General features: G+C 44.4%; 1 protein-coding gene across 1 annotated transcript in view; it reads right to left on the bottom strand.

Annotated features, from left to right (window-relative positions):
* LOC137377559 (calpain-5-like) overlaps nt 1–19,437 on the bottom strand; it is a 194,472-nt gene that overhangs the window by 44,681 nt on the left and 130,354 nt on the right. Inside the window, exons 3-5 of the mRNA XM_068047303.1 lie at nt 17,507–17,638; nt 13,044–13,252; nt 736–928 (exon numbers count right to left, since the gene is read on the bottom strand). Coding sequence (XP_067903404.1) covers nt 736–928; nt 13,044–13,252; nt 17,507–17,638 — 534 coding nt within the window. The remainder of the gene's footprint in view (nt 1–735; nt 929–13,043; nt 13,253–17,506; nt 17,639–19,437) is intronic.

Here is a 19,437-nt window from a genome sequence, read left to right on the forward strand (position 1 = left end):
GTCATCAATAGCATAGGCTAGATGAAGAATAATTCTCCCTCTGTGCTGTTTATTTAGTACTCTGGGGGGAGAAATTAGTTCACCTAGTGCTGCTTCTAATCATTGATATCATTGAGGAACAACGTATAGAACTACATGAACAAATTTTTCCCCCTTGGCCATCTCTGGCACTGGATAGATGTTAGTTAACGTTTCCTCTCCTCTTCTTTAACAATGCCTCTTGATCCAAACTCAGAAGAATGCCTGATGCAGCAGTGTGAGGTTCCTGTTATGCCCACTATCACACCAATTATCTTTCAGAATGGTACTAACAATTTTAGTATCAATGCCAGTGATAGATGTCCACAGGAACTAGGTTGAAGTTACCAAACTCATTTCATTGAGAACCCTATATACAGTAAATAAAGGAAACATTCATCACAATAGTCTGGAACAGATTAGAACCCATGTATTGGAGGTGAATGGATGGTGTTCAACCCACAATGTGACCCCATTCTCTTTTCAACGTTATTCAGATTGGTCTATGGTTATGTCATTGAATATTCTGGAATGTTCACTCTGATCACAGCGGCCACATTTTTTATTCTGTGATGATGATACCATTCTGTAGTTCGGCAGCAGTCTGGATTATGTACTTCACTGCAACTCAACATATAATTATTGGCCATAGCTATCCTGCAGTGGCATGATGTGCCTGGTTTATTCATAGAAATGAGGCAGGATCGAGGGACATACATGGATAGAACAGCTGATCAGCCCTCCTCGGTTGTACACTTTCAACAGCTTCTCAAACAGCTTCAGCCTTCTGACACTTTTTTTTTCGTGGTTGACCTCTTGCAGGTCGATGGTTTCTGCCACCGAGCCTGTGAAATCAACAATCGCATCGCCAGTGTTCCCTCCATCCAGGGCTTCATAGCATCCTGCCAACCTGTAAGCAACAACACAATCCATATCACATCAAACCACCATATGCTGCTTTGGTAGAGATCTGGCTCTGTAGCTTAGTTGGTTAAAGCACCTGTTTTTGGGCGGCACGGTGGCGCAGTGGTTAGCACCGCAGCCTCACAGCTCCAGCGACCCGGGTTCAATTCTGGGTACTGCCTGTGTGGAGTTTACAAGTTCTCCCTATGTCTGCGTGGGTTTTTGCCGGGTGCTCCGGTTTCCTCCCACAGCCAAAGACTTGCAGGTTGATAGGTAAATTGGCCATTATAAATTGCCCCTAGTATAGGTAGGTGGTAGGGGAATATAAGGGCAGGTGGGGATGTGGTAGGAATATGGGATTAGTGTAGGATTAGTATAAATGGGTGGTTGATGGTCGGCACAGACTCGGTGGGCCGAAGGGCCTGTTTCAGTGCTGTATCTCTAAATAAATAAAATAAACAAGACAGACAACATTCAAATTATTGAACCTAGTTCCAAATGCACCATCCTCCCTGCTTTTCCTTCTCCCTGCATCATCACTGTACTTAAATCAATACATATAGTGCTATTTCCACCCTAAACCAGAGATATTCCAGGAAGATTCCCTTCTCCTACTAAAAACAGGGGTTTAAAGCCCAAGCTTGACATTATTTTATCGCTAGTTCTTAATTAACCTTTCCACTTTCGTTTCATCTCAATTTTCTTATCAAAGTTAATTTCTAGTTTTGATATCAAGCCTATATCTGCACAATCTACTACTGGAGGCAGGCCACTTGTCACACCTATAACAGCATGAAAAAGAGGTAAAAACAATCTATTTTATGGGTATTGAGCTCCCCCTCTGGAAATTTAGCATTCCAAATGTTGGCCTCAAAGCAACATGTTGTTCTGATGGTGCTAACTAGTTTTAGGTGTGTCAGGCAAGCCCCCCACCTGCCAAGAATGAGGAAAATTAATTTCGCCACATGAACATTGATTTTTGGACTGTTGTTGGTGAAGAAAGAACTTGCTTTAAAAAACAATTGGAAACTTTGGCTGGAGAGATATTAGCATATCAACAGACAGTACTTCAAAGGACAAAGGGGCTATTTCCTGCTCCAATTAAATCCACAATGGACTTTTGATTACCAGACATTGCAGGTGGAAAGGCTATCATTCCAAGTTAACTGCTAAGATGGCCGAATACACAAACAGATGTGGTTGGACTGGTTTGGGTCACATGACTAACTGTTGGAGTTTTTTGAATTTGAATTTCCAACGAGGAATTTGAAATCAGAAAACTGTTTGCTCCTGGACTGAGAACACCTCTCTCCTGTCTGCTCTCATCTCATTCTCACCAGCTTTGGAAACCATGGAAAATACATGAGCCCCAAGACAGAAAAGTCTCCTACAGCGAACAAAGTTTAAGAAGAATACTGGGCCCCAACGAAAAGCAAGACTACTTACAAAAGGACTACAGTGAGCTCGGAGCACAGTAAACAAGAAACTCTTCTGATATTACCTCAAACCTCTATTTTATTTTTGTTCTGCTCTTTTCTGTCCCTATTTGCATGTGTGTATCATGTGTGCATGCTAGCGTGGGCACATCATATATCCATAGGTGTTAACTGTATTAGAGTTTAAGTTTAAGGTTTAATAAATTTCACTTTTCTTCATTAAACCTAAGAAAGCCTGTTTATGCTAATTTATTTGCCTTATAATTGGAAAGTGGTGAACAAGGATTCACCAAAGGGGGCGCTCAAAATACAGTGTGTTTAAAATCAAACCCTGTTACAATAAGACCAGGTGAAGACAGTCAAAAATCCCTAGACACCTTTCTTACATGGTTGTAACAGGTGCATCAGAGAATCCTATAGTTCAAGTTAGTGCTAGATATCAATTTCAGAAATTCCTTATGAAACCATTTCCAAGCTGACCTCAAATTATTTGAGTGATGGAGTGGTGGGGAGAGGAAAGGAATTCCAATGCTGAAAATGAAGATATTATCCAACAGGGAGGAGATTTGTATTTATATATAGATATTTGGGGACAGCTTTATGCCAGGCACAGGGTGTTCAGTGTCTGCTTGTTACAACTCTCAATGTTTGTTTAAAGTCTGTTTGACCCGTATACCCGATCAACCCTGTAACAACTGTCCACAGCATCACATGGATCACTGATCTAGTGACAGGCTGTAGTATTTATAACATGCCACCATCTCGTCTCTTAAAGACATGGTAGACTCTGCTTTCAGCATTAAACTTGGTCCATTACAGTCAGTAGAATCTAAGTACAGAAAATAAAAGCATATACTCAGAAGAAAGAACACTATAATATTACAGAACAAGTGATATTTAATTCAGAAGCAAGAATAAGTGGTTCTGTAATCCCAACAGAGGAATGTTGTGCATGGATAGCTTGTGAAATGCAAGAGTTGCAATTTGTGACTTAATCGACTGGAATAAGAGATAGAACAAATAGTCCATGTGATCTCCTGGACTGGTATTGATCACTGGAAGAGGCTGCAGAGGGATTTTCCATAGTTTTTCCCCCCCTCTATTCGCTCTGGGTTTGTCACTGCTTTTATGCCTCTCCCAGAAGATTGCATGACCAATGGAGTGGGAGGGTGTAACTATGGGGTAGGAAGTGTCTAGCCATGCTCCAGCCATCATGGGTGTGGGGCAGGTGGGACCAGCTGGTCCTTTCCTGCCTGTCATTCTCATATGTCCGATGCTCTGGGACTTTTTAATGGTTTATAAAGGTTAACACAGGGGTGGAATCTAATGTCGGGAACACCACGGTTCATTGATGCCTCCCTGCAGGTTCTCCTCCAGGTCGTCAAAGAAAGGCGTGAGGTCCTCTACCCTGCAGATACAGAAAATCTCCTAGAAATACTGGGCAACCAAGGGACTTGTGAAACTGAGGAACTGAAAGAAATTAGTATTTGTAAAGAGGTAGGACTTGAAAAGTTAACTAGATTGAAGGTTGATAAATCCCCTGGACCAGCTGAGCTAAATCCCAGAGTATTGAAGGAGGTGGCTATAAATTTAGTGAATGCATTGGTGGTTATCTTTCAAAAGTCTATAGATTCTGGAAAGGTTCCTACAGACTGGAAAGTAGCAAATGTAACCCCACTATTTCAGAAGGGAGGGAGAGAAAGAATGGAGAACTACAGACCTGTTATTTTATGTCAATAGTAGGAAAAATGTTGGAATCTATTATAAAAGATGTGATAACTGGACACTTAGAAAATAATGGTAAAATTAGGCAGAGTCAACATGGATTTATGAAAGGGAAATCATGTTTGACAGACCTGTTGGAATGTTTTGAGGATGTTACTTGCAGCATAGATAAAGGAGAACCAGTGGATGTGGTGTATTTGGATTTTCAGAATGTTGTTGTTAAGATCCCACACAGGCAGTTAGTGAACAAAATTAGAGCACATGGGATTGGGGGTAATATACTGGTATGGATTGAGAATTGGTTAACAGGCAGAAAGCAGAGAATAGGAATAAATGGGTCATTCTCAGGATGGCAGGCTGTTACTAGTGGAATACCGCAAGGATCAGTGCTCGGGGTCACAGCTGTTCACAATCTATACAAATGATTTGGATGTGGAGACCAATTGTAATATTTCCAAATTTGCTGATGACACAAAACTAGGTGGGAATGTAAGTTGTAAGGAAGATGCAAGGAGGCTTCAAGCAGACTTGGACAGGCTAAGTGAATGGGCAAGAACATGGCAGCTGGAATATAACGTGAATAAGTGTGAAGTGATCTTTCGTAGAAAAAACAGAAAAATAGAATATTTCTTAAATGGAGAGAGGTTGGGAAGTGTTGATGTCCAAAGGGACCTGGGTCTCCTTGTTCATAAGTCACTAAAGGTTAGCATGCATGTGCAGCAAGCAATTAGGAAGGCAAATGGTATGTTGGCCTTCATTGCAAGATGATTTGAGTACAGAAGTAAAGATGTCTTTCTGCAATTGGATAGTGTCTTGGTGAGATCACACCAGGAGTATTGTGTACAGTTTTGGTCTCCCTATCTAAGGAAGGACATACTTGCCATAGAGGGAGTGCAACAGAGATTTACCAGACTAATCTTTGGGTTGGGGGATTGTCTTATGAGGAAGATTGAGGAAACTGAGCCTGTATTCTCCAGAGTTTCGAAGAATGAGAGTTGATCTCATTGAAACTTACAAAATTCTTACAGGGCGTGACAGGGTGTATGTAGATAGGTTGTTTCCCCTGGCTGGTGAGTCTAGAACCAGGGAACATAGTCTCAGAATAAGGGGTAGGCCATTTAAGGCTTAGATGAGGAGAAATTTCTTCACTGAGAGGGTGGTGAATCTTTGGAATTCCTACCTCAGATGGCTGTGGAAACTCAATCATTGAGTATGTTCAAAGACAAAAATTGCTAGATTTCTGGAGACAAAAGACATAAAGGGATATGGAGACAGCACGAGAAAGTGGTTTTGAGGTAGATGATCAGCCATGATCTGTTTGAATGGTGGAGCAGGCTCGATGAACTGATGGTCTATTCCTGTTCCTATGTTCCTGCAGATGGAGTCCAAAGACCATCCCACCTCACCAAGGCGGCCTGGATGCAGGTAACGGAGGAGTTCTCAAATTGTGGGATAACTCGAAGAACATGGGTGCAGTGCGACTTGCTCAGATCAGCGAGGGTAAGTGGGTAAATGGTCCTGGCAAGGCTGCTCCATTTATTTCTTCCATGGTTCTGTGTCTTTAAGGCAGCGGGTACGTAAGCAATGTAGTGGAGTGCGTGAGCAGCCTTGCTGCCATTTACTAAATGATGAAGATTGGCATTGTTTGTGTTATTGGATGTGTCGTGCGAAAGCCACTGCAGAATGAGTGATGTTGATGTATGTATGCAAAGGTTATGAAGCATCATTTGCCATGTCATTAAATTTGCACTATCTATTGTAGGAGAAACGAATCCACAACCAGTGTGAGCATGCTTAGATGGAATGAAGGATCTCTGACATCAGGCTGCTGACCATGGCTGAGGAGAAGGCCTCTGAGATTGTGAGAGAGGAGGGAGGCAGGGTGAATGAAGATGGCGAGGCAGGAGCCACAAGGCGTAAGGATGAAATGTCATCTCTGTTCTTGTAGCCATATGTGGAAACTGAAGGAAATTGTGCAAACTCATGTGAAACACACGCGTAAAGTGCCACTGTGTGTTGTCTCCACTGCAGGTGCCCACACTGGAGTAGCAGAACGCCGTGTGGCCCAAGAATCTTCCTCTGGGGAGCAAGAAGAAGCCAATGCCCCGGAGGGTGCACCTGCCTCTTCTTCCACCACAGATGCATCCACACGGTACACTGGGAAGGGGGTGGGGGAGCGGGGGGGAGCTGGCAGGGGACGCGTTAAGATTAAAATCTGGGTCACAAGCTGATATGCACGACACGGACACGTCCCAGCAGCTGAGGCAGCATGTGACAGCCGGGTCCCCTGACAACTGGAGGACTGCTGGGCACCAGACCCCTGCTCAGTCCCACGCTCATGATGATCCTCTGTTTGTTGCTACGAGAAGTCTGCTGGATGTGCAGCAAAGTCATGTGGAAAATATGTTGGAGATGCCTGAGGTCATGCGTGGCTTTGCGCGTGCCATGGAGGAGTCCATGCAAGCCATGTGTCTGCCATGTCTCAGGCATTTGCGCATATGATTTCCTCAGTAGAGAGTTTGGTGAGTCTGGTTGAGCACTCGAGCCATGTGTGACCTGATCTGCACTCCATCGCTGTTGTCATGGGCTTCATGCAGCAAGGAACAAGGAACCTGGACTCACTCCAGGTGCTCCTTCCCCTCAGGGAGACAGGCAGGTGCTATCGTACACACAGATGGAAGAGGAGCGCGTGCCAGCTGCCCCAGGGCCTTCCTCTAAGGACATCCCGAGGGTAAACGGCGTCGTCTCCTCCCTACCGACATTGACCCCCTTACCTCCAGCAGGCGAGCACATGGGGGATACTTAAGCAGCATTGCTGCAGACTCCCAGTAGGATGGAGCCACCAAGACCCAGTTCCTCCAGAGGACATCCATCACGTTCATCCGCGGACCGCACTGAGCAGACTGCCTCCACCTCAGCTGCTAATGTCGGGGTAATACCTAGACGTAGTGGCAGAAAAAGAAAATTGAAACAGTTTTGAGCACAAAGGTGGCATGGGTGATGTAGAAATGTTTGTGATTGCAAAGATGGATTAACACATTTTTATTTCTTGCAAAATTTGATCCGCTCTCAGTAATGTTTTGCTTGGTTACAGATGAATACAAAGAAATTTTTTTGGAGGCCCAAGGCAGGAATGCAGTGATGTTTGCAAAGCATCTCAGGAAATGTCCAGTGTCCAGATCTCATTGGAATTTGAGCCTTCATTCCTCAATGATGGCTGTTTTCCAATTGAGGATTAATAACTTTTTCCAATACTGTCATGCCTTACTTTTGTTTTCTACAATCATAACTTAACACTGCTTGCAGTGGTGTGTAATCGCATTCATTTTAGCCCATGGATGATTTCAAATGCCAATCACATGAAAGTGTAGCCATGCTTTGTTAAGATTGCAGAGATGAATCAGACCTCAGGCAAAAGTGAATTCCTGTGGGGAACTGTTATGCTTCTCTTCCCAACGCTCCTTGAGGATGTGGCTTATTGTTGGCTGAAACATGCAGAAATGAGGTTCTCCCTGATGTCCCTTACATGTCTCTCCATGGCCTCCATATCAATGATGACATCGTTGTCATTGTTGTCCTCCTCCTCCCCCTCTTCATAGTCATCCTCATCTGAGGAAGACTGGTGTTCCTCCTGTTCCTCTGCCTGCAGAATGTTGCTGCGTCCAATTGCAAGGTTGTACAAGACACAGCAGACAACGATTATTTGTGACACCCTCTATGGCGTGTACTGAAGAGCCTCTCCAGGCTGGTCAAAGCAACGGAATCACATTTTCAACATGCCAATGGTGTGTTCAATGATAGCCCTGGTGGATGCATGTGTAGCATTGGACCTCTCTTCAGCAGCGCTTTGGTGATGACGTACTGGTCAACCATGTACAAAGGGAGTAACCCTCGTCACCCAGAATCCATCTATCCACTTCAGCTCGAAAACTGCTGGCACCTGGAAGTTCCTCAAAATGTAGGAGTCATGACAGCTCCTTGGGAAATGTGCGCAAACATACATGATTCTTCTCCTGTGGTAACAAACCAGTTGCACGTTTAGAGAGTGGAAGCCTTTGTGATTAACTAAGACAGCAGGCAGGGGTCCGAGGGAGCTCTAATGGCCATATGAGTACAGTCGATCAACTCTTGCACTTTAGGGAACCCAGCGATGGCGCTGAAGGCCACTGACCTTGCTGCCTGGCTGTCCTCATCTACAGGTAGGTAGAAGAAATCATTGGCACATCAATAAAGGGCATTGGTCACCTCTTTGATGCAACTATGGGCCGCAGACTGTGAGATGCCACATATGTCGCCCATGGATCTCTGGAAGGAACCACTGGAGAAAAAACTGTGTAGCAGTCACCTGGAGGGCAACTGGCATGGGATTCCCACTGAAGCCAAGTGGCTGCAGGTCATGCTGTGGGATGCTACAAAGTTCTGTGACCATGTCATGTCAACATCCTTAGGCTCCCCTGATATTGCCTCTCTGACATTTGAAAGTAATTTGTCCTTGCCAGACCCCGTCTTCGATAAGGCCGTTCCTCAATGCTATCATTCGAAGCATCCTTGCCTTCCTATTCTGCCTGTTGCTGGCGCTGGAGCTGAACTCACGAGGTGAGGTGAGAGTGACTGCCCTTCACATCAAGGCAACGTTTGACCGAGTAAGGCATCAAGCAGCCCGTGCAAAACTGGAGTCAATGGGAATCAGGGGGAAAACTCTCTGCTGGTTGGAGTCATACCTAATGCAAAGGAAGATAGTCGTGGTTGTTGGAAGTCAATCATCTCAGCTCCAGGACATCACTGCAGGAGTTCCTCAGGGTAGTGTCCTAGGCCCAACCATCTTCAGCTGCTTCATCAATGACCTTCCTTCAATCATAAGGTCAGAAGTGGGGATGTTCACTGATGATTGTGCAATGTTCAGCAACATTCGCGACTCCTCAGATACTGAAGCAGTCCATGTAGAAATGCAGCAAGACCTGGACAATATCAAGGCTTGGGCTGATAAGTGGCAAGTAACATTCATGCCACACAAGTGCCAGACAATGATTATCTCAAACAAGAGAGAATCTAACCATCTCCCCTTGACGCTCAATGGCATTACCATCGCTGAATCCCCCACTATCAACATCCTGGGGGTTACCATTGACCAGAAATTGAACTGGAGTAGCCATATAAATATCATGGCTACAAGAGCAGGTCAGAGGCTAGGAATCCTGTGGCGAGTAATTCACCTCCTGACTCCCCAAAACCTGTCCACTGTCTATAGGGCACAAGTCAGGAGTGTGATGGAATACTCTCCACTTGCCTGGATGGGTGCAGCTCCAACAACACTCAGGAAGCTCGACACCATCCAGGACAAAGCAGCCCCCTTGATTGGCACCCCATCTACAAACATTCACTCCCTCCACCACCGACGCACAGTGGCAGCAGTGTGTACCATCTACAAGATGCACTGCAGCAATGCACCAAGGCTCCTTAGACAGCACCTTCCAAACCAGCGACCTCTACCACCTAGAAGGACAAGGACAGCAGATGCAAGTTCCCCTCCAAGCCACACACCATCCTGACTTGGAACTATACCGCTGTTCCTTCACTGTTGCCGGGTCAAAATCCTGGAACTCCCTTCCTTACAGCACTGTGGGTGTACCTGCCTCACATGAACTACAGTGGTTCAAGAAGGCCTTCTCAAGGGAAATTAGGGATGGGCAATAAATGCTGGCCTAGCCAGTGATGCCCACATCCCAGGAACAAAGAAAAAACTCAGGCATCATGAGTTGAGGGAAAAGAGCCCTCCTTAGTCTCTCTTGTTATTCTTCTTCCCATGGTACTAGAAAAAGTGTGTGTATGAGACCCATGTCGCTGTTTCTTTTCTGAACAATAAATTAGCAGAGCATGGCGATTCAGCCCTCTGTTGCTAGTGAGCTGAATTATCGAGGCAATGAACAGCTCCCTTGTATCTGCCTTCAAACTGTGGCCAGGTAGAAGGCACACCCACTATCATTTGTCTCCCCCCACTCTCTTTCTAATCCTTGATTCTCCACATGGTTCCCAATATCATTGGAGAAGTCTCTGCACCTTCCAAGCTCCTCCTGCAATCTTCCAGCTTGAACCCATCACCCTTGACCCACCCAATGTTACTGTTACCCTTCCCTCCATTACCATTGAGCCTCCCCCCATTACCGTGCACAATGTAATCATCAATGTATTCATGCCATCCCTCCCCTGTTCCTACTCCCGTTACTATCGACATCCCGACTCTTATCCTTGACCCTCCTCACATCGATCTGACCATTATTGCTGAGTCCCGTTCCCCTACATATGAAGCTGTTGACTACCCATCCACTAGTCTTCACCGTTCCCCCTACAGAATCCCTTTGGCCCCGTTGACTGTGACTGTTTCCTCTGCTAGCCAGCACCCTCAATTTGCCCCACAGCACTCATTGTTCCCTTTAGACCCTTGACAAATATCATCACACAGAACTGATCAAATCCACCCATCGCACCCGAAGCCGACAATATGCATCTTCACATCAACACCAACCATTCAACAACCTGGACATTCCACTCCACTCTGCCCTTCTACTCCATGCACTTGGTCAGCCCCACCCTTCCCTTCCCAACTACCCTGGCCTGCTCCTTGATGCACTGATCAGCCCCACCCTTCCATCCCCGACTGTCCTGTCCTGCTCCTCCATGCATCCGATCAACCGTACCCTTCCCTCCCTGACTGCCCTGTCCTGCTCCTCAATGTAGCCCCCACCCAAGCCGTCATCACTATTTCCTGAGCTGATTGACCCTTGATGAAGCCGAGCCTGGAGGCAAACGTTCATTCCAATGCAAGTGTTAGTTTCATGGCTGAGTGAAAGACAGAAGAGCACAGTCCCGAGACTCAATTGCACAAATACGACTGTTGCATGGCACGCTGAAACATTTGTAAACTAGGTGGCACGGGAATATTGCTTGCCGTTCAGTTAATCTGGTAGCTAGGACAAAATCGTAACTATGTGTAGGGTAATAAGTAATCATATTATTTAAATAAATGCAAAGCTGCAATCTGCCACTACGCTGGGAGAACCCCAAAATGCCGCAAACCCAACGACAACTTAATTCCTCTAAAATATCCCACTGTTGGGAATCCAAGAAAACACCTCCTGCCTAATTATATCACTCCACACCCCACCAAATCATATGCGGCAGACAGAATGAAACTCCCCGAAAGTAAGTTGAGCACTCAATGTACCTATGGCTACAGCCAAACAGTAGTTGTCACTAAAGGCTGGCTCGGGTCTGCAAATGAAACCCAACCCGAGCCTGACAGAACCACATCCAACCTCGAGCCCGACCCAGCCCGAGTCCTTTCATTTTTTCCCGCGCCCGACCCGACCTGACCCGACCATCAGTTAACCTACCTTCCATTTTTCACTTTGTTGCTGATCTGCACAAGCTTAAAATAACTGTAACAAAACCACCTTTCTAGTCCAAAAATTAAATTAACAGTGGAGCTACTTACCTGAGGTTGTGAGATAGCGTGTCTGACCCGGCCCAACCCGACTCGAGCCTGAATGCTGGACCCGGAAATACGACCCGACCCAACCTGAAGCTGACACATGTCGTCGGGTCCCGTCGGGTTTGGGTTGGGTAGCCAGCCTTTAGCTGTCACTGCTGGCTGCAGTGTTTATATTCCCTTTCCTGTTCCTACTGACTCTGGAGCACTCACTAAATCCACCTTTGAAGATGTTTTTTGGTACCTCATTTACCATACAGCAATGGTGTCAGTGATATACTATTGTTTCCCTACATTACAACAGTGACTACAATTCAGAAGTACCTCATTGGCTGTAAAGCACTTTGGGACGTCCTGAGGTCATAAACAGCATGATAGAAATGAAAGTTCTTTCTTGTGAGATCATTAAATTCTATCAATGAAATTCTATCAGCAACTTTTATAACGCCTGCAAACTTAAACTTTTTTGATGTGGATTGTTTTTGGCATTTTACTCTTAAAATTGCATCTGACAAAATTGAAATATGCATGCCTTTTTAAATTAGTCTCCTGCAAGCCAACATTTTGTACCAGATATAATTATTCAATATTTATTTCTCGTAGATTATGTTTTTCACAAAATATTTGGCAGTGCTTTCTGCCATTTTGCAATGTGCTTGCCAGCCAGTCTGCTCCTTGACTGAACCAATCACCTGCATCATACTGCTGCAGCACTTCATCAGAAGGTTCCCATTGCTAAATTTATTATGTTGTCTACATCACTTCTTTTGTGAAATGAAAATTTAAAACTGTAGTGGAACCATCATTATCCATGCTCAAACTACCCTCCAGACTTTTCCGAGGTTCTTGTGTAAGACATAAAACCATGTAAAATATCTTTTATTATTTGAGTTGTACTTGTCTTCATTCCCATTCTATAAAATCAATCAAAATCTGGGAACTGATCAACCAATGATATCCATTACCAACTGAGGGAGGTTCCTCTGTTATGGCTTCTACTGAAGGTTCCACTGTGAAGTTGTAAAGTTAGTCAGTGTATGTGATAAAAACAAGATAATAATGGAATTTAATACATTACAAAAAAAATTAGGTGAGGTTCATATGGTCTCAATTGGTTTATTCTCGCATAAATCCTAAGAAATTGGCTCGGATACCAGCACAAATTGAGCAGCTTGAAGTCATTCCCTTTGGAACCAATTATTACAGCAGAGCTCCAGGTGTCAGGGTAAACAGAACAAGTTGAGGTTAACTGGTCTGGGATCTGGAGCAAATGATCAATTTTTTCCACTAATGTGATTGGGAGGACCTTATTGGAATTTTGGAAATATGAAAAACATGTAGTTGATACACAGGATTTTAAGATACCTGGATAAATTCCAGGGTCCCACATAATTGTTTGGTACTTGGATCAAGTAACCAACAAATGGCTCCAGATTTCAGTATAAAAATGGATTGTGATATTTCCGCAATCTTACTTTGCATATGCCTTCTCCAGAAGTGCACTCCAGAACTCCTCTTTAGAGTTAGAGTAACAAAACAGGAGCTTCTCATTCATTGTTGGAAGACGATCATCTATGACAACATCAATCCACTCAGCAAAGCGCCAAAATCGGAAGTGAAAGATGCCAGCATAATTATTTGGCTTTTTTGAGTCCCAGTCCTGCTTCTTCCAGTCTGGAATTACCTACAGCCAACAACAGGAAATTGGGTACTGTAAATTGAATATAAACTTAGCAACCATTTTTGAACTATAAAACCACAATTATAAATGTCTTAATTATGTAATCCCTGTCATCCTTGTTTCTTCATTCTCTTCTTTCCCATTCAAATCTGTCCTTTTTTTTGTTAACCTTTTCTGCCCTAAAAGGACATCTTTCATTTCCTAGTCTTTTCACTGTCCACTTTGAAGCTGAGAGCAAACTTAAGAGATTTGCTGAGAAATTCAATTCACCCCCTAAATGAACATGAAGTTGTCAGCGCAGTGTCTTTACCCACTGGCCAAAGGTGAGAACCAAATATCACTTTGGGCCTACTTTAAATGTCGCCAGAGAGCTTCTAATGTCAGATGAGACCCTCACTGTGGCTCATGTGTTGATGAGGATAGGAAATTGTCCAACTCCTATGCTGAACCAGCATGGAGGATGGGTCTGAGGGTGGGGGAGGCAATCCTGGGAGAACCTTGCATGCACTGCACTGATGGCAGGCCAGAATTATAAGCACTCCTGCTTCTCCTGGGCCCACCTAAATAAAACCTAAAAATTTGCTGGGCCTTTTGTTGAGCTGACTCCAGTGGACCCTTTAAGAATTTCTGCTTAGGCCACTCAATGCCTGGTACATTTAGGCGGAGAATATACAGCTAATCTCCGTTCAATTGTACCTGAGTTTTGCATTTGGCATCCTACAACTGGCTTTGGACTCTGATTTGTATATTTGTGGAGCATGATGCTTGTATCAGCTGGGCACTCTGGTCAACTAAAAGTCGCCCAAGTCAATATGGCATCCGGTGCACTTCTGGAATTGTTCATGATGAAAAATACAGAGCGTTTGCACCATATTTGGGGATCGGTAGCTCAGCTGGCTAGATACCTAACGTGTGGTTCAGAACAACATCAAAAGTGTGGGTTCAATTCCCATTCCAGTCTGAGAAAGGCAATGGGAAACCACCTCATATACTCTCTTCGCTACTCATGCTCATCGCTCCTGGGTGGAGAAAAAGAGCAGAGGAGCTGCACTTAGGCAGACCACCACCATGGCACAACATCATATTTACGCTGGCAAAACAGATGACAATGAATGTCACACATTGTGCTTTCCTTGACAGGAAAACAGCACCATGGCCAGACTAATCTTTGACATGTTTCTTTGGATCAAACCAGGAAAAGGGTCAGCTGTGTGAGTATTCACAACAGCACCTGAATGAGCAAACCCAGCTGCAAGACTGAGCACGTAGGGAAGGAATGATACAGTGGATTAGATTCTCCTCTGTGATCCTGCCCAAAGTGGGACATGATAGCAGTGGAGCATGTTAATAGGACATAGCAAATGTTGTGGGGAGAATATGAGGCAAATACATGGGTTAGGCCTACTAAAGCCTTGTCACCCAACCTCAATTTCTTTCCCCTCACCCGGAATTCCCCTTTCCCACCTGCCAAATGCAAATGCTAGTGGGAGTGTGGGGGGTCCTGGGTCGCTGGCAGATTTTCCTGGCATCCTCCCCTTGTCGCCATCACTTCCTGGGGCTTCAATGTGAAAGGTGGCTGCAATGGTGGTCTGGCTGCAGCACAGCTGGTCTTTAACAATCAAGGACTGAGCAGTTCCTTGTTGGCAACAGGAATCCTGGCGGGTGCCTGCTGTGTATCAAGAGTGACCCCAGACTCAGGAAATGGGTAAGGGGTGGAGCAGCGTTGGAGTGATGGGCAGACATCTCACCCACTGGATCTTTACCTCCAAGGTGGAGAGAACACTCAATGAGTTAGAATGCTTTTCTCTTTCCTTTTAAATTTGATATTTGAACCTAATTCCTCTTTTGCAGTTTATGTTGCAGTCAGCAATTTCTGCCTCATATTCTCCCCACAACATCTGCTATATCCTATTAACAATACACTTGGCTAGCTGTATTTCTACATGTAACGCTCAGAACTCTACGAGCTATGTACAAAGGAATCAAGAGGGTGCTTGGCCCTGCCATCAGCAAAGTTGCTCCTCTGAAGTCAGCAGATGGTGAAGTACTCACTGACAAAAGTAAACAGATGTCCCATTGGGCTGAACACTACTGTGAGCTGTACTGTCCGCGCTCGATGGTGTCCCGTAACTTCCTGTCATGGATGAGTTAGACGAAGAACCCTCATCACTGGAGCTCGGGAAGGCCATAGACCGCCTTGCGAACAGAAGGGCACCGGGCAAGGATGGAATCCCAGCCGAATTGCTCAAGCATGGAAAGTCCCATCTACCGCACCCTTGTGACTTTCTCTTTCTCTGCTGGAAAGTAGGCTCTGTTCCACAGGAGATGTGTGATGCCAAAATCATCACACTATACAAAAATAAAGGTGACAGAGGAGACTGCAACAACTACAAGGGCATCTCACTCCTTAGCATCACAGGGAAGGCCTTTGTTAGGGTCATACTTAAAAGACTCCATTTACTTGTAGACCGAGTGCACCCGGAAGCACAGTATGGTTTCTGTGCCGGAAGAACTACTGGGGATATGATCTTCTCCATACGTCAGCTACAAGAGAAGTGGAGGGAACAGCGTATAGCCCTTTACCTTACTTTCGTAGATCTCACTAAGGCATTCAACACCATCAGCAGAGCAGGGCTCTACAAGATTTTGGGAAAAATTGGCTCTCCAATCCTTCCATGACAACATGCACTGCACTGTACAGTTTGATGGCACCAATTCCAACAGTTTCGGAGTGAAGAATGGAGTGAAACAGGGTTGTGTCCTAACCCCCATTCTGTTTGGCATCTTCTTCCCCATAACCTTAACCTTCCCTACAGATATGGAAGGAGTCTACTTGCACACTAGGTCAGACAGCAAGCTCTACAATCTATCAAGGCTAAAATCAAAGACAAAAGCACATCATGTCCTGATCAGAAAACTCCTCTACGCTGATGATGCTGTGCTAGTCGCTCACACGGAAACTCAACTACAGAGACTCATGGACTGTCTCTCCTGTGCCTGTAACTTGTTCTCCTTGACTATAAGTGCCAAGAAAACCGTGGTCATGGGACAAGGTGTTGCATCTCTGCCCCTGATCACACTAAATAACACCCCACTGGAAATTCTGCTACCTTGGGTCCACAGTGACAGACAATCTGTCCCTTGATACAGAGCTCGATACACGCATAGGGAAAACAGCTACCACCTTTGGCACCTTTCACAAAATGCACATGGGATAACACCAAGCTGACCCTTAGGACCAAGCTGATGGTTTATAAGGTCTGTGTTCTCAGCACCTTGCTGTATGGTTGTGAAATATGGGTGACTTACAGTAACCAGGAAAAGAAGCTCAATAACTTCCATCTTCGCTGTCTGCAGTGCATTATAGGTATATCCTGGCAGGACAAAATCACAAATGTGGCAGTCCTCTGAAAGGGAGAGCTCCCAAGTGTGTTGGCACTAATCAAACAGAGGCAGCTTCAGTGGATCAGACATGTCCGCAGGATGGAAGACGGTCGAATACCCAAGGACCTTCTGTATGCTGAGGTAGCCGGGGGCAGACGACCAGTGGGGCGCCCAAAATTTCGCTTCAAGGATGCTTGCAAGCGTGACATGAAGGCCCTAAATGTCGACTATCACACTTGGGAGTCACTAGCTGGTGAAAGAGGGAAATGGCAACACATCCTGTGAACTGGTGTGCACTACCACGATGACCAGTGGCTACAGCAGCTTGGCAACAGGCACCAGCATCAAAAACAACAACTCACAGCGTCATTTGGCAGTTTCATGTGCAGCACTTGTCGCAGAACCTGCCTCTCAAGGATTGGCCTTCACAGCCATCAACAAAGGTGAACCAAGAGAAGACACCCCACGTAAAAGGATTGTTTGCTGCGTGTCCATCATCTTTCATAGACAGTAGGATGCCAACCAAACTCAGAATTGCACCAATACACATTCGATGCTGAATGAGACAAAGATGTCAGAGGAGAGGGGGTGCCGGGTAAAATGGAAGTGGTTGACAGATGTGAGAAATTAATAATTCAACACCACAGTGATATGCCATTAAATACCAAGCTGAATACAGCATATGAACTCTAAAAAAGGCAAAGATAATATACTGTTATCTGAAAAAAACTTCTGAAGTGCAACATGACAAAATTAGAACATTGTATTTTATCTTAATTAAGAAAGACAAAACGCAATGTAAAAAATACTGCAGGTGTCAAAGGTTTAAAGGGGGTCAAGGCATTACACCTGATTAAAATGACATGCTCTCACCTTTTGCCACAGACCATCCCGAAGGGCTAAACAGGAACAAGCAGCCACAAACCAGCAATTCCCCAGTTCCCCTTGGTTCAGATCATGTGAACTGATTCCATTTATAAATAGCCGAGGGGATTCACACAGCTCCTAGGGGAAACATTAAGAACGGAAAATTAATCTTAATGTACAAATTTCATCAACTAGCACAGATTTATTCATGGTTCCTAGTTTGGCTGAAAACATCGCTGAGTTGATGATGGATCATTCGTAGTGAGGTTATCAGTCACTCAAGCTTGAGTGGAAACCGTGAGAAAATGAAAATTGGTAGGGAATGGAAAGTCACATCAAAGAGATGAGAAAATCAATGTAATTTAGTTCGATATCAAGGATTTTGAGTGTGGGAGAAGGTCATTCACCTTTAGAAAGAGAGCTCTATTTCTGATCTCCTAAGCAAACAAATATGGCATTAAAATAATTTATGGATTAGATAGAATACAGCTGAAGTTGCATAAACTTGTTTTACTTAGGTTGAAGAATCTTGCTAGTACTTTTATACATCAATTGTCATTTTGAATTTAGACACTAAAATATAATGCAGCAGTAGCAGAGTACAGCAAACCAAAGTTGTCACAAAGATACAGCTCACGTACTGTTGCTTCTTTTAATTTCTTAATGGGTATCAAAAACAACTTGTATTTATATAGTGTCTTTAACATAATAAAGATCCCAAGGCACTTCAGAGTGTTATAAAGCAAAATTTGATACTGAGATACATAAGGTCTTTCCAATATTTAATTGGAGAAAATTTCTGGATGTCAGACAGGTTTAGAGACAGTGGAGGGGTCGAGAGAGGCAGTGGTGAGATAGAGCTGGGTGTTGTCAGTGTGACATGGAAACTGACGTGTTTTCATAGAATCATAGAATAGTTACAGCACAGAAGGAGGCTATTCGGGCCTTGTTTTTGTGCTGGCTCTCTTCAAGAGCAACTCATCTAGTCCCACTCCCCCGCCTTTTCCCTTAGCCCTGCAATTTTGTTCTCTTCAGATAATTATCTAATTCCCTTTTGAAAGCCACAATTGGATCTGCTTCCACCACACTCTCAGGTAGTACATTCCAGATTCTAACCACTCGCTGTGTAAGAAAGCTTTTCCTCATGTCGCCGTTGTTTCTTCTGCTAATTACCTTTAATCAGTGTCCTCTGGTTCTAGACCCTTTCACCAATGGGAACAACTTCTCTCTATTCTATCCAGACCCCTCATGATTTTGAACACCTCTATCAAATCTCCTCTTAATTGTCACTTCTCCAAAGAGAACAGCCACAGCTTCTCCAATCTATCCAAGTAATTGAAATTCCTCATCCCTGGAACCATTCTCATGAATCTTTTCTGCACCCTTTCTAATGCCTTCACAGCCTTCCTAAAGTGTAGTGTCCAAAAAAGGATACACTACTCCATTTGAGACCAAACCAGGGTTTTATACAGTTTTATCATAACTTCCTTGCTTTTGTACTCTATGTTTCTACTTACAAAGCCCAAGATCCCATATGCTTTATTAACCACATTCTCAACCATCAGATACCTTCAATGATTTGAGCACATATACCCCCAGGCCCCTTTGTTTCTGCACTCCCTTTAGAATGGTACCCTTTATTTTATATTGCCTCTCCTCGCTCTTCCTACCAGAATGAATTACTTCACACTTCTCTGCATTAAATTTCATCTGCCAGTTGTCTGCCCAGTCCACCAGCCTATCTATGTCCTTTTGAAGTTTATCACTATCCATCTCACAGTTCACAATACTTCCAAGTTTTGTGTCATCGCAAATTTTGAAATTGTGCCCAGTACACACAAGCCCAGGTCATCAATATATATATATATCCAGAAAAGCAGTGATCCTAACATTGATTCCTGGGGAACCCTACTGTATGCCGTCTGCCAGTCCAAAAA

The sequence above is a fragment of the Heterodontus francisci genome, chromosome 15 (assembly GCF_036365525.1).
Source record: "Heterodontus francisci isolate sHetFra1 chromosome 15, sHetFra1.hap1, whole genome shotgun sequence".
Taxonomy (NCBI): domain Eukaryota; kingdom Metazoa; phylum Chordata; class Chondrichthyes; order Heterodontiformes; family Heterodontidae; genus Heterodontus; species Heterodontus francisci.